The 14471-nt window shown below is 57.3% G+C and overlaps 6 protein-coding genes across 7 annotated transcripts; 5 read left to right on the top strand and 1 right to left on the bottom strand.

Moving 5' to 3' along the window:
* The first annotated feature begins 1713 nt into the window (after nucleotides 1–1713).
* GGTG_13805 (hypothetical protein) lies at nucleotides 1714–3709 on the top strand. The gene has a single exon (XM_009231726.1). The coding sequence runs from the start codon at nucleotides 1975–1977 to the stop codon at nucleotides 2695–2697; it is 723 nt and encodes a 240-aa protein (XP_009229990.1). The 5' UTR covers nucleotides 1714–1974; the 3' UTR covers nucleotides 2698–3709.
* Nucleotides 3323–3785, bottom strand: GGTG_13804 (vacuolar transporter chaperone 1; the record flags this gene model as incomplete). Its single annotated transcript, XM_009231725.1, has 2 exons — nucleotides 3323–3672; nucleotides 3752–3785. 2 exons carry the CDS (start codon nucleotides 3783–3785, stop codon nucleotides 3323–3325), a joined length of 384 nt encoding a protein of 127 aa, XP_009229989.1.
* Nucleotides 3786–4389: 604 nt separating this feature from the next.
* GGTG_13803 lies at nucleotides 4390–5833 on the top strand (the record flags this gene model as incomplete). 2 transcript variants are annotated; one of them, XM_009231723.1, is made up of 5 exons in its annotated part: nucleotides 4390–4526; nucleotides 4618–4701; nucleotides 4785–4823; nucleotides 4902–4976; nucleotides 5085–5833. In XM_009231723.1, coding segments are annotated over 5 exons (662 nt in total), but the record flags the coding sequence as incomplete, so codon positions are not given. The 2 variants fall into 2 exon arrangements, with proteins under 2 accessions (XP_009229987.1, XP_009229988.1); XM_009231724.1 differs by having other exon boundaries at nucleotides 4615–4701.
* A 588-nt stretch (nucleotides 5834–6421) lies between these two features.
* On the top strand, nucleotides 6422–7049 carry GGTG_13802 (hypothetical protein). The gene has a single exon (XM_009231722.1). The coding sequence runs from the start codon at nucleotides 6661–6663 to the stop codon at nucleotides 6868–6870; it is 210 nt and encodes a 69-aa protein (XP_009229986.1). The 5' UTR covers nucleotides 6422–6660; the 3' UTR covers nucleotides 6871–7049.
* Nucleotides 7050–7085: 36 nt separating this feature from the next.
* On the top strand, nucleotides 7086–9350 carry GGTG_13801 (hypothetical protein). The gene has a single exon (XM_009231721.1). The coding sequence runs from the start codon at nucleotides 7810–7812 to the stop codon at nucleotides 8866–8868; it is 1059 nt and encodes a 352-aa protein (XP_009229985.1). The 5' UTR covers nucleotides 7086–7809; the 3' UTR covers nucleotides 8869–9350.
* A 906-nt stretch (nucleotides 9351–10256) lies between these two features.
* On the top strand, nucleotides 10257–13371 carry GGTG_13800 (choline-phosphate cytidylyltransferase). The gene is made up of 4 exons (XM_009231720.1): nucleotides 10257–11446; nucleotides 11552–11902; nucleotides 11982–12348; nucleotides 12545–13371. The coding sequence occupies exons 1-4, from the start codon at nucleotides 10917–10919 to the stop codon at nucleotides 12698–12700; spliced, it is 1404 nt and encodes a 467-aa protein (XP_009229984.1). The 5' UTR covers nucleotides 10257–10916; the 3' UTR covers nucleotides 12701–13371.
* Nucleotides 13372–14471: the final 1100 nt, after the last annotated feature.

Below are 14471 nucleotides of genomic sequence, written 5' to 3'. Positions count from 1 at the left end.
GACGAGGCTATCGGCTCCTCGCGATGTTGAGTTGGGCAGAGGTGGAGGAATGAAGGAGGAAGGGAGAGGAGGGAGACCGCCTGAGCGTGGTGACAGGCAGAGGTGGAAGGATCGACTGTGGGTGAGGGAGGCGCCTTGGTTTGCTCAGGCCGCTGGGCCATATCCAGTCAGACGTCCAGGAAAATCCCCTCCTTGTCGCCTGCGGCGAGTACAAGCTGGAGAATCGGCGCGTCCTGGCTGCAGACGTTGTTGGCTCCCAAATCCAGATTCCCAGTGCGAGACCCTCGGTGGAGAGAGGGGTGGGATCCGATAGGGAAAGGAGGCTGCATCAATTACGCTAGGCTCCAGTCCGGGCCTTGCTGACTGCGATGGGGTGGGTAGCACGTCTGCGGCCAATGAAATGAAGGTGTGGAGGTGGCACTCGCTGAGGCCGCCCATCTTGACATGGACCAGGCTAGATTGCGAAAAGCGACACAAGGCCAAAATATGCATTTGTCCATGTCTGCCTCGCTCACAAAATCATAATACCAGTCATGCAGTCTCGCCAGCCGAGGTTGCCTTGATGTTCATGCTTGCATTCGCTACCATCCAGTGACTCTTTGCGACGTTCAGTCAGGTTCGCATTTATTCCTGTCTGGCCCTCCAGGACACGAGAGTCAGGCTCCGTTCCGTCTGGTCTTGGATGCCTTGCCCAGGAAGCGTCGGCACCTTGGTCAGTTGGGGCCGTGCGCCCACCACAACACAACGTCACGCCCGGCTGGCGATATCCCACAAGTTGTCAGGCGGATTGGATGCCCCTTGAGAAGGATGGTGTAATTGCGCATGTTGAGGGATGAATGGCCTGTGCCTATAACGGTCCGCTGCAAGAGCATGAGCCCGCACACATGCCACTCTCGAAAGACATGGGCACTTTCACGCCGCAACCTTTCGAATAACAGGCTGACCCGATCGACATCTCCTTGGCCTCGTCGGCATTCACTGTCACACCTGCAGGTTCCAATAACGTCCCCCAGGATGGCCTGTGCGCCCGACGACCCCGTGTTTCGCGATCAAAAGGGCAAGACTTGGCGCGCTTTACCGCACATGATTGGTTGGTTGGTTGAGATGTTTCCCAGAGGGAACAGGGGTCTAAGGATTTTGCATGCGCAGGCACCAGGAGAGAAGGGGAGGAACAGGGAGGGATCGATGGTAGGCAACCCGCAACGTCGGGTACCGCATTTGCCCGGCCGTCCCCCGGAGGCTAGCCGTATCGATTATTTAATCAATTCTGCAAACCGAGTGGACACATGCAGGCAAATTCAGGGGATCACAAACACCCAGAGTGAACACTGGTGTCTCTGTGCCCTGCGCCTGTCTGTGTGTAGCTTGGTGCCCGTGAAGTAGAAGCACTTGCTAGGTCCGATCATGGCTCGACATCAGCGTAACGCTTGTTCGTAGCAAACATGGGCAACGATTTATCGCAAAGGCGAAGAGCGTGCCGGGTGGGTGTCGTGCTTGATCCCCCCCTACACGGGAAATATGGCAGACAACAACCCAAGGGCACGCAGGACGCAGGCTGCCGCGCAGGTGCCGTTCGGGCTCCATCGCGGGCTTTCCAGCCCCGGCCCGCCCGACGGGAGCACGGTTTTCTCCCTTATCGATAGCCTCAGGCGGCCGCTGTCGGTCCCTCCCGTCCCCCGCCGCGCCACTCCCACGACGCCTGGGCCTGCCCAACTTGGACGACCCTGCCTCACTCCTTCCAAAATTCTCACAGATGTGACGGAGGGCTGAAAATTCTCCTTCTCTTGGAGGTGCCCTTCAGCCCTCAGGATATTCCTATCGCTGCTCGGCAGAGACGCGATTGCCGACAAGCCAGAAAATCTGAAAGCCACGAAATTTCAATCCGTCAGACGCCACGTCCCGTTGTGCGATCTTCTCAACCTCGAGTACTCCTCCACCTCGACATCGACACCGGGCGAAACTTGCGCCGCGACGATGGCCATGTCTGTCATGCCGTCGACCATGTCGGCCCTGGTCAAGCGAAAGCTCAATCCGCAGTCCGGCCCCGACGCCGCCAACAAGAGACAGCGGGTTGGCAACACAGGCCCGCAGCCGGCACCGGGCCTCCCGTCCGAACCCCACGAGTCCCTCCTCATGGAGCTCCGTCCCAAGTACGACGTGGCCACCTTCTCCGTGATCTCGTCGACAAGCATCGCCAAGCGCATCGACCAGATCCTCGCGCACCTCGGCCGCTTCCACCCCATCGACATGGCTGTGCTGCCAGGCGTCGTCCTCATGCACGCGAGGTCCCGGGACGCCGCCAAGATGGTATCGGTCACCGAGCTCGTACGGAGAAGAATACACGACGGCGGCCAGAAATGGTATCAGTACAACAGAGTCTACGAGGTTGAGGTTGGGATGCCCGAGGAAGACACAGTTATCGAGGAGACGGTCGTACTGGGAGCACATCGGACAAACGACCAGACCACACGGAGCCGAGGTGATGGAGACAGTGACGGTCGCCTGGATGGCTCACCTGCAGACTCTACCCCGTCGGTATTCGAGCGTGCGGTCCTCGGGCAGCCAAAGTCTGGCCAAGCTCTGTACATGAGTATCTTCCTCTCTCGTGTTCCGATATCCGAGCTTCGCGCCAAACCCTTCATAACCGCGCAATCGAACTCAGACTCGATCGATCAACAGCGCAGACGGCAATATTGATACTTGGGTCGAGATATCCTGCGAAATGTCTGAAGAGGAGTTGTTGTTAAGATGTCAGGAACATGGGGGGTACGCAACCTCGCCCGGATTCCCTCAATCGAATCTCGCACCGCTTCGGATACGGAGTCGCCGGTGGTCACGCATATGGGCTGATAAAGTGGAAGGGGTTATCAAGGCGCTCTGGCTCTGGCTACACGGAGAATATTCTTTTACGTTGACATGTTATAGACACAATGATACCCTATCCTACTCGTACCCCGTCGCTTCACTGCAGTCCCATCTGATCTATCCCACATACATGACCAGAATTCCCTTCACCGGCTGCCACCTTTTCATCTTTGCGTTTTCTCCATAACTCGTCCTCAAACCGGTACCTATGGCTCAGAGAACCGGCAAATCCTTTGCATGAACTCGCGTTTGACGCATCATCGCACGTCACGATGGAATCATTGCGGTGTGTTCCCAAGATAGTACCAGGCATTCAACCAAGGAACCGCCAACTGCAGGGTGTCTTGACCGTTCCGGAACCGCGTAGGGCAGTAATGACTAGCAACGAGCGCATGTATCCAACTCGAGGGTGACGGCGGATCCCGGAGAGCGCTCCCTTCGATAGCTCGCAAGCCATTCAGGGCTGCTTCGAGTTGTAGGATATGCGCAGCACGAAGTTGACGATGACGGCCAGGAGCAGGACGATGGCCAGCAGGGTAGGGCCAACCCTATCGTCGAAGCCGCCCTGTCCCCTCCTGCGAATCGACCTTGCTCGCCAATGGTATGTGGCGAGTGCGTATACCATTGTCGCCATGGCGACAAAGGTGAAGAAGAAGGATGAGATAAAGGCCGGGCGATCACCAAAGTTCAGCATGCCGATAGCGAGAGCGCCGAGGACCACGGTGAAGTTGAGCCATGACAGGAACGTGCGCTCGTTGGCGAAAAAGACCTTGGGCTCGACGCGGGTGGGAAGGGCGATGCGCTTGCCTATGTTGTGTTCTCAAACGTCAATTAGGATATCCAGGGCGGGAGATGGCCGGAGTTTCTCGACTGTTGCTGTACTTACCCGGCGCCGTTTGCAGAAGTGGCTGGCTCGACATTTTCACCTAGAATGCTTGGTATGAAATATAGCCGAGGAGAATGGAATTTGGGTTGAACAAACGGTATACAAAAGAAGCAAAAAGAGATTGTGGAAGAGAGTGTTCCCCAGTGGGTGGACGGGCGGCCTGCTGCTCCGTCAGTTGATGCTGATGTTTCGGCGATTGGCGCGCGGCGGTTCTGGTGCCAGGAAAAGTTCGAGAGCAGCGAGCGCGTTTTGGCCTTCATAAGCAGCTTCCCACGTTTGTTTTGAAGAGGTGGAGAGGGACGAACAATCGATGCCAACCCAAGGTAATTAATTACGCTCGAACCCAAGATACAACCGTTGCCCTGCTCTGGCACGACCGTGTGTCGCCTCTCCACTTGGACCCGAAAAGCTCTTTCTCACTGGTCAATCGTGGGTGCCCGTCGGCAGCTACTGTCGCGATCCCTGCTCGTCAAAGCTTGCCTCTCGCTTTGGAAGAGAGGCACGTGGGCGGTTTCATTGGTCGAGAGTCAGGTTGCTCACGTGCCCCACCGATGCGCCGCGCCCGCGCAGGCCCGCATTGGGGCTCGTCGGTCTGCATACCTAGCGTGCACGGACCCTTCGAAGGAAGGGCCAGCCTCTGATGTTTGTTGACTTTGCATCGCGTGCGCTTCAGCTGCCAACAGGAAGCCGCAATTCGGAGATCGGACCTCAGCCTCGCCAAAGACTCAACGTCCAAACGCCTCGCCGCCCACACGACTCTGATATCCTACGACAAGTAAGGCGCTACTTTGTCCGAATCCAGCAACGTTTCCACGCTCTCGGTTTGCAAATCTAATCTTAGAGTCTTTCCTAACCCCTTAAAGCAGTCACTCCCCGGCAGGACTCAGTCTCGGCTTCCACAACCAAGCTTTTTGTGCTCTATCGCCACCATGGCTGCTCAGGGCCCACCCGTACGGATTTTCTGACGATCCCTCCGTTGGAGATTCTTCGGTTTTGGCGCTGGACGAGGCTGACACGGCGCGATTACGGATAGCCCATCCCTACCAACCGCCTGAAGCAAATCGCAAACGACGTAATATTCCCTTGCCCACAACCCTCAGGACTCTGTCCAACTACCCGCTCAGATGACGCTGACAGCATTGTACACCAGGCCTGCCACGACGCTATAGGTAGCGCCGAGTTCTACGACCATGCGAAGACGGAGCAGTGGAACTCGCAGATCATCGTGCGTGCCTCACCGCCCTTCGGGGTCAACCACTAAGAACTACGCCGCCCGCACACTCCGGGCAGATGCTGACAACTTCAATACCTTACCGGGCGTCATGATGTACAGAACTCGATACTCAAGGCCGTGATTGCTGAGTCCCAACCCTCGGGCGGCAGCACGCCGTTCAAGTTTGCCGTCAACAGCACTATCGTCCAGCACCTCGTCCCGACCTCGAAGCTCAATAAGCCCACCGGCGGTGCTGCAGCCTCGGAAGAGTCGTCTACGACTGCGACAAGCACAGATGGCAAGCCCCACGTCGGTCGGCGCGGCATGCACAGCGCCACGGGCGCGTACTGGAACGACAAGACGGACGGCATGTGGACTTTCAAGTACGAGGGCGACGAGTCCAAGGGCATGGATGTCATCGTTATGCTGGTCTGGATTGGCATATAAAAGGAGAGTGGACCGCACTGACGAATATATGAAAACATGCTGTTTGCGCGCGCCGTCGACACCCAGGGCTGGCCGCACTGGATGACCAACTTTGTCTAGCTAGGTGCCTAGGTATAGTATACCTGGTTTTCTTTTGCTACCTATATGATAACGCCCATTTCTCAACATATGGCTCCTTTTCATCGCAGTGCCGCAGTCGGCTGCTATGATAGATTCGCAGGACACGACAGCGAAGCGAGAAGGCGACCCGAACATCATAATTTTCCCGGTCATTCTGGTTCATCGGTGATCCGTAGATCCAGCCTAGTGCTGCGGATGTCCAGATGACTTAAGCAGAATCCGTCCCGAATGACAGAAGCAAAGCATGGGCTTACGTCCAGGTTTACTTGGTGGTTTCGAATATATTGCCTTTTTTCCTCCCATCTAGAGTGTCGAAAGCTTGTGCGTTTAGTTTCCCATACCCTCGAGATCGCATAAGTATACGTTCCCACTTCCCATCCCAGTAATATAATAATAATAGTAGGTGCCTACCAGATAGGCACCAGTTGCAGAGTTTAGTACTACCATTGTGTTTGTGTTATTTGCTGCATATGATTATACCATCGTGATGAATTCATTCGCCTACATGGATAGTATCATAACGATAGCGACAGAAAACGATATGTAGTGCATAGGTGTGATCCGTCTGTGTCCATCACTCGCGTGATACCAGGGATAGGCTGATGGCATGTTCGAAACACCAAGCATTGCCAGATGCCCCACCTGCTGTCTCCCACCAATGTTCCCCACTCCTTGTAAAGAGGATAGGAGCACTGACGTCAGTACTGGAGTCATCGTTCCGGCACGAATAGCATTGACTGGGATTGTGGAACAGCACCGCCGGCAGCCGCGTCCAGACTGGGAAAACCCCATTGTTGGAAACGCAGTGCTCTGACCCTGAATGCGGGTGGAGAATCCATGACGATTGCCCACGTGCCCTCGAGAAGCCGCAAACCGTCTTCCAGAGTCCTCGCCTTCGTTTCCTTTGACCAAGAGTGGACGAGATCCTCCGGCTCCGAGGGTCTAAGGTTCCTATCAAAAGGAACAAATGAACCCTGTGGGCTATATTTCTTGCATACGGTACAAAATGAACATGCATGATTCGATCTCGAGTTTGCCACTGCGAGTCAAGGCGGGACAGTCTGGGTTGTACGATGTGCGTTGGACGTCGCTCCCTCGCCTGGCAAGCCCACGCCTGCTTTAGGCGGAAATGACCGGCTCTTGCGCAGAGACGAGCTTGGCCGTTGACGTGCGGCTGGGGAAAGTGACGCGATACGAGCCCACAAGCCACAGCCAGAAGGCGCCGACGGCTTACTATGTCCACGGCCCTGACGCTGAAGCCGGTGGCAGTGGCTCGCTGAATCGGGGACGCTCGGTGGAGGCCGAGTCGATGGCCAAACAAAGAGCCGGGCGGGCATGATCCAAGCAGGAATCGGCATACCATCAGAAGACATTTCCATTTTTGTTTCCTTGTGTGCTTGTCAAGCTTGCGTGTTGGATGTACATGCAGATACGGGATCCGTAGGGGACCTCTTGGCGTGGAGCCAGCTGTGCTGGGGGGCCAGTCTGGGCCCCCCCTTGCGCCTATCGTTGCCGCATTCTCCATCCGCCCGGCTGGATGTTATCGCCTTTTGCTCACGCTTTTATTTCCGTCGATCTCCGCGTCTTTTTCCTTCCCCGAGCCTCTCCATTGGAGAACACTTTTCCCGACCGTATGTAGCCTACGCACACGCACGCACCGCACCATCACCACCTGTACGCCCTTCCACCCGTGCTTCCTTTCCGCTTTTACTACCTAGGCTAGGCACTACTCCAGCCCGCTCAGGCTCCTGGAATCGAGGCACCCCTGTCCTCCCACACTCTTCTGCCAGGCTACATCATCATTTATTTGGCCCCTCCCGTCTCGTCCGTCCCTTTTCGTCTTTTTAAGAACCACCCTCCCTGTTCCCCCTCCTCCTTCTTTTGCACCTCGACCCTAGCGGCGCTCTTCGACATCTCGCCCATTGTTCATGAGCTTGCTAGTGAGGAATTTCGCGACAGAATCGCACCTGTTCCAAGGAGCAGATCTCGGGACTTAAGAGAAACGCAGGATTAGGCAGTGATACAACCAACCAGTACCAACCTACCACCTACCACCGCACAACCTATCCATCCACCCAAGTACAGCCGCGTTACGACGATCCTTTTCCCCGCCTGAAAGGACGTCATTCGGACTTGAAAACATCGCCGACGCACACCCTCGCGCGACCCAAACGCTACACACGAAGCTAGCACGGCTTAGGCTCAACAAAGGACGCCCAAGCTCCAGCCATTAAACTTACTATCTTGGCCTGCAGTTATATCAGAACAAGTAGACACAATGGAGAGCCTTCACATCGACACCCGTCTCGCCTCCGTTGACGGGCCCCAGTCCCCAAGGGCACCCCCGAAAGAGGTGTCGTACCAAAGGGACTACGGCTCCAACAGAAACGGCGGCACTCCGCGCACTCCCCGGCGATCTCAGACTGTTTACGACTATCAGCCTGCAGGCTTGCCCGATGGCTGGATCATGATGCAAAACGGCTACACACCCCAGGTTCGCGAGAGCCAGGCTGCCGCAGGCCGGATCCCGTCCCCGATCGCCGAGGCACCCCCCGCCGTCGAGGGCGGCGATTCTGATTCCATGTCGGTGACGTCGAGCTCCTCGTCAGACAAGAACTACCAAGTGGCCCCTGCCCCGGAGGCCAATGCACGACCGCGCCGGCCCGCCCTCCCCCCTCCCCGGCGCTCCTACTCAGTCATGGACTATGAGCCTGTTCCATACACCCACCGTCCGTCTGCGGTGCTGGCCCTCATGGATCTTCCCGGCGAGGTGCACTACAACATCTTCGACCACCTCGACTCGATCGATGGCACTTGCCTGGGCCTCACAAACAAGCACTTCTACGCCATACATCGCCGCATGCATGGCACTGTCGCGCTGACCCAGCGCCGCGCGGGCCCCAACGATATGGAGTGGGCCTGGCACCTCGCTGGCAACGTTAAGCACCACGCCAACAGCCCCGTGCCCCGGCCTCCTGCGGACCCTGCCGCAGTGGCCGCCGTGGCTGCCGTAGCCGCAGCGGGAGGAGAGGCGGAGAAGAAGGCGCTCGAGAAGAAGGCGCTGGCCATGCTCCGTGTCCGCGGCCATGCTTACTGCCGAAAGTGCGGCATCTCGCGGTGCGAGCTGCACACGCACATCAAGGATTGGATGGGCGACTCGTACGAGTACTGCAACGTCCGGCAGAAATATGGACCCAAGGCGCCCGAGGGCGTCAAGAGCTTCTGCTACCTGAGCAACCCCAAGAAGCCGGGTCGCTGCGGCCGCCACCGGGTTACGAGACCGCAGTCGACCCCTACACAGACAGATATAATGTCCCCTGTTACTCCCGGGGCGTGATAGCCATTGGGCACGGCTGCCAGGAAGGAAGCATGTTTTTTTTTCCCTCTTACAATCGCAGTTAGCGTGTATTGATTCGCGATGATGGGATGTGATTGTTGTTGGGTTCCTTTCGAGGAATGCTCCGATCCTTTGGATATGGGTCGATGGCCCAAGGGTCTTCAAGCAGGCGTTCATTTGATACAGGAGGACTTTGAGTTATGGATGGCCGGTCTCGTCGCCAAAACTGGGCGATGGTAGCGGTCGCGCGCTGAGTTTTATGTTTCTGGCTGTAAAATCGTAATCTTTGGCAGGGAGGGGCGCATGAGTATCACATGGAGAATTTGGGTTTCTGGTCAGATGGAGTTGCATTTTCGTTGGGTACCGCCGACGATTTAACGACACTTTCATCACGATCTCGGCACGGAACTTGGGCAAACATGGTCATTTTATTCCCATTTGCATTGCGCTTCAGCACAAGCCTACAGCCTATATGTGCGATATTTGCCATGTGCCATGTAGAGCAGCCCTCGGGCGATGTTGCAAGTGCTATTTTGTTGGGAATGGCTTCCGACTAACTGGTCTGTCCCCGACTGCCCGATGCTTAGGGCCCTCGATAGGTTCGTCGCTAGCATCCAAAAAAGCAGAGCTCGGCCCGCATGGTTGACGCAAGCGTGTCATGCGTCGGAGTCGGTTCTCGAGAGCGGGAACGTTGAAAACATCTCCTGATACCAAAAGGCGCCGCCGCCCATTGTTCACTAGCTGAACTGAGCGCGCCCGTCTGGTTGCGGGCAGATCATGCGTCATGCCGGGGATAAGGGGTGCTGGGTGGGTAACGGATTGGTCTTGCCTGGTTGCCAAAGTAATCTGGCGTGCTGGCGCTTTCTGGTCTGCAAGCTGGTTCGTTCGGAGTTGTGTGACCTCTGTGCCTCCATACTGGTTCGGGGGTTGATGTGCATATTTGAGCTACCTAATGAAGTCATGAGGTCCAAGTTGTGCATCCTTGGGTGCGCCTCACAAGCAGGTCTGTTGGCACAAGTTGGAATGGACCGCAAGCGCCAATGACGTTCACGTGATTTGCACGTGGAGGTGATCTGCTTGTATATTCCATCATTTGCCAAGCTGATCTTGATTTTGTTTGGCACGCCACGCACGCACGCCATTGGCCTTCACAGCGAGCACTGCCGGCGTCATGACGCCACTTTTTATTTTGTGATTTTTGTGATTTTTTTCTTTGTGTCTGTCGTCTGTCTACCCGCCCCTTGATTTACGAGAACCAGAATTCCAACACAATTTGTCGCTTCGGAAGGCAGGGGTATGGAGGACGCGGGAAATCAATGGAGGGGGCCCCTATTTTCTTTGTTCCATCGCTCCTCCCTCCCCAGTGTACCCTCTTTTTATTTTATCAGGATCCGGACAACTGGCCTACCCATGCCTCCACACTTTGATGTCTTGTCTAGAGCAAATAAGAGTAGCACAGTTCGCACCCGTACATATTTTTTGCCATCTGCTATCTGACGTAGCACATGTTGGTCCATGTGCCCTCCCTTTGGTCCCGCGCACTTCTTGTGAATAAAAAAAAAGCCACAGCGACTGGGAAGACACGTCTCGACACCAATGGTGGCGCCTTCCTGGTAGCGCACAGAAAAGCCCACCGACACAAACTGCAGCTACAGCTTCCACCCGGCCCCAGCCTGTTCAGCTGCGTCGTCGACTCGACGGCTTCGATACGATTCCAACAAGCCCCCATCGAACCCACCTGATCCGCGCCGTCTCCCCCATCTGATATTCTGTAGTCCGCCCCGACAACGCAGCCGAGGGAAGAACACCAGCCGTCGACGCACATGATTCTACACGGCACGCGGCCCTCGCCATCTTGAGCCAACAAGCGCCAACCCGCCAGCCACGCTTGACGGAGAGCCTCGGCCCATCCGTCCTGAAGCTCAGCAGCACAGAGAGACGATCGACCTTCGACTGGCCGGTCCCCAGGCAGGCGCCGTCTCCTGGACTGGACGTCTGGAGCCCCCCCTCCGGCCGACCCCTTTAAGACCACACTCCCCGAGCAAGTCATGTCATCAGCGGCTGCCTCAGGGGCCGCCGGCCACACCAGCAAACGCAAGCGCGCCGCCGGCGGAAGCACCAGCTCGATCCCCGACAACGTCGTTGCCGACATGGCGCAGGCATCGGAGTCGCGCGACGCCTCGGCCGAGGAGGGCGACACAACGGCCGCCGAGACCTCCGGGTCGCCACACGCCGTGCGCACCAAGTCCGGGTTCTCGTCCTCGAACCAGCCGCCGATCAAGCGTCAGCGGTCGGGCAACCCCTCGGGTGACGGCGCCGCCGACATGGGCGAACCCAGCGACACCACCGAGGGCAGCACCGACATTGTCCAGCGCGTTTCCCACAAGAACGGCAGGAAGGCCGCGCCCGGCGGTGCGGACGACGTTGCGGACGAGCCCGAGCCGGAACCCGAAGAGTCCATGGCACCGCCGCCCATCGGACAGCTCACCCACCCCGTCGGGTACCGCACCAACGACCCTCCCGTCGGCAGGGCTGTCAGAGTCTACGCGGACGGTGTCTTCGACCTGTTTCATCTGGGGTACGTGTGTCCTATGCTGTTGGTATCGATAATGCGTGGTTAGCTTTGTCCGTTTATTGGGGTTGCTGGTGACGCTGACCTGGTTCGTGGCGTTTTCCTCTTCAGTCATATGCGGCAGCTCGAGCAGGCCAAGAAGGCATTCCCCGACGTCTACCTGATCGTCGGCGTTACAGGCGACATGGAGACGCATATGCGCAAAGGTCTGACGGTGCTCTCGGGCAAGGAGCGTGCCGAGACTGTGCGACACTGCAAGTGGGTAGACGAGGTGATCGAGAATTGCCCCTGGATCGTTACCCCCGAGTTCCTGGACGAGCACCAGATCGACTACGTCGCACACGACGACATTCCCTACGGCGCAGACGAGGGCGACGACATCTACCAGCCCATCAAGGCCGAGGGCAAGTTTCTTGTGACGCAGAGGACCGAAGGTGTCAGCACGACGGGCATCATCACAAAGTAGGTCCCACTGCCCCGTAGACATAGCCCCTGTTTGCGTGCGACTTGAGCGAGTACTTACAGATGGCACTGCCTCTAGGATCGTCCGAGACTACGAGAAGTACATCTCAAGGCAACTGAAGAGGGGCACGTCGCGGCAGGAGCTCAACGTGAGCTGGCTCAAGAAGAATGAGCTGGACTTGAAGCGGCACGTCCAGGACCTGCGCGAGAACATCCGCTCGAACTGGACAACAACCGGACAGGAGCTCAGCCGTGAGCTGCGCCAGTACTGGCCTAACAGCCGACCGCAGAGTCCCGCGCCGCAGAGGCCGTCGCTGCATGTTCCTAACGGGGACCTGCTGACCAGCCCGCAGCCGCCCCAGCTCCGCTCGCCGACTACTCCCGGAACCAGCAACGATTTTGTTGCCGGCTACGCCGTCGGCCTGATTGGAGGTGTCAGGTCATGGGTAAGTGAACTCCTGATGGCGACTTTTCTCAGCTTGGCCTTCAAATCTCGTTTAAGCGCGTCGGATTGGGTACCCGCTGCGTAGCCCTCCGTGTTGGCCCCCATCACCGCCTCCACACCGCATGCCAGCATCTTCGTGTTGCCTATTGCGCCCTGTCGAGAGGGTTTGCCTTGCTAACAGCCTGGCGGCCATGCAGATGACCAAGAGCCGTAGAAACTTGGACAGAGACGACTCCACCTCATCACGGGTCCCCAGCGACGACGAGTCTGAAGAGAGCGAGGGCAAACTGAAGGCCCCGCAACCGCGCCGGGTCATCCCGCCTGATGCAGCGACATCCTCCACTGCCGTTTAAGTCGAGTCGTCCCATTTTTTTTGTTAGCTGCGCCTTGTCGGGGCCGCCTTTGGTGGCCTCGGTTGGGGCCTGGCCTTGACCTTGGCCTGGGGCTGGGTCACCTGGCTCGACCCAATGCGGGGGCAGCGATCACCAAACACCAAACATATCACTCGTGCTGGGCGGAACCCTCCGTCTGCCGTCTGGATTCCGGCGTGGCGTAGTAGCACTTCCTTACTCTGACATCTTCCTTTGAGGGCATCGCCATTTTCGCCCCTCATCTTATCATTAATATCCACCCACTACCCCTTTACTTTTACTTAGGTATCATTCGGTATCATGGCATCTGGCCATGGGATACATGGGCTGGTAGATCCGGCCACCCGATTAGTTGGAACAGTCCTTGTTATCCTTGGGAGACGGGGGCGGAACAATGCTGATTGTGCCTTGACCGTTTGCGGGGCTGGCATAGACCTATCACACATTCGCTCACACCCCTAGATGTACACGCGTAGTATGGGACAGGGAAGGTTAACCGTTACTCGGGCTATGCGCTATCTGCCACTTTTGGGCGGGCATTGGCAGGTCGGTCAGCCACGAGGCGTTTTGGGCGTACACGTGCTCTTCGATACAGAATAAGAAACAGGCTTGATCTGAGAAGTGTTGGGTCTGGTCCTAATGTGACTCTATACGTAAAAACCTCTTCACCGTATGTTGTGCGGCATCGTCGATGCTCGTGAGCACGTGGACAGGGATGGTTGAAATAGGTACTGCCAAGCATGGATGCCTACAGCTAAGGTGATGATCAAAAGATGGTATCTCGATCACGGAAAGCTGGCAATCCTCGAGGCTGAGCCCCACGCATCTCTCTCCATAGCCTCCGCAACTTGGCTCACGGAGACGTGTTTATCGTTGCATTTTTGCCTTTGTTTGGGGGCCTTTTTCAACCAAACATCCATCTCCAGAGCTCGACGCGCCGGCCAGCGTGTTTGGGCATGGTCTGGGACATGTGGTACGAGGGGCAGGTTTGGATTTCTACGGCCCCCATGAGTCGCTACCGCCCACGACTTCAACACATCGCAGAGGCTCACAAGCAAGACCCCCTAGGGTTTGCTGAATAAGTTGGGGGTCTCTAGTCTAGAGGCGCGGGTGCGTTCAAGGCTCCCTAACCTTGAAGGAAGGGGGTGTTCGCCGAAGTGGCATGTTGGTCTAGCCCGACCGAGCCGCCCCCGTGTTCTGCAATCTGGGACTAGGCACCGCCGTTGGGTTTTTCCCCCTTCTCTCTAGTCTTGTTTCTATGTATCGGAGGTGCCGTCATTGGGGAAGAACAGCCGCTGTTTCAAGTTTTGATGTAACTACCCCGTATTGGCTACTTCGGCTCTTTGAGCCGAGGCAAGGGGCCGGGCCACTCCTCTACTACCTCTACCACCACCACCACCACCACCACCATTGCCATACCCTCCGCACTAATCCACGAAACCCTGCGACATCGGTGCGCCCAGGTCTCGACAGGCAGGCTGTGCGTGCGTGTGTGTGTGCAGGGGCTGCTGCCGCCCGCTGCTGGCCGTTGGGGACATGGCCATCCCATGGGGGCCAGGGGTGGGATCCTCGTCCCCCACGCGCCCGAGGACGGGGGACGGGACCGAGGCGCCGAGGCGCCTATCTTTTGCTTGTTTTGGGAAGAGTTGGCGGGAGGGGGCTCAGTCAACGGCTCCGAGCCGAAGCTAGAACAAAAAAGAAGTAGAAGGCCCGTTTACGCGGAGAGAAAAAAAAGGGAAAGGAGGGAAGAAAG

This window comes from Gaeumannomyces tritici, assembly GCF_000145635.1.
Source record: "Gaeumannomyces tritici R3-111a-1 unplaced genomic scaffold supercont2.55, whole genome shotgun sequence".
Lineage (NCBI taxonomy): Eukaryota > Fungi > Ascomycota > Sordariomycetes > Magnaporthales > Magnaporthaceae > Gaeumannomyces > Gaeumannomyces tritici.
Note: the sequence above shows the minus strand (reverse complement) of the source record. Positions and strands in the feature narration are given on the sequence as shown.

Excerpts from the sequence above, each read along its gene's own strand:
- GGTG_13805 (XM_009231726.1), top strand. The coding sequence starts at position 1,975 with ATGGCCATGTCTGTCATGCCGTCGACCATGTCGGCCCTGGTCAAGCGA.
- GGTG_13802 (XM_009231722.1), top strand. The coding sequence starts at position 6,661 with ATGACCGGCTCTTGCGCAGAGACGAGCTTGGCCGTTGACGTGCGGCTG.
- GGTG_13801 (XM_009231721.1), top strand. The coding sequence starts at position 7,810 with ATGGAGAGCCTTCACATCGACACCCGTCTCGCCTCCGTTGACGGGCCC.
- GGTG_13800 (XM_009231720.1), top strand. The coding sequence starts at position 10,917 with ATGTCATCAGCGGCTGCCTCAGGGGCCGCCGGCCACACCAGCAAACGC. Across the intron at positions 11,447-11,551 it reads TTCGACCTGTTTCATCTGGG|TCATATGCGGCAGCTCGAGC; the intron begins GTACGTGTGTCC and ends TTTCCTCTTCAG. Across the intron at positions 11,903-11,981 it reads ACGACGGGCATCATCACAAA|GATCGTCCGAGACTACGAGA; the intron begins GTAGGTCCCACT and ends CACTGCCTCTAG.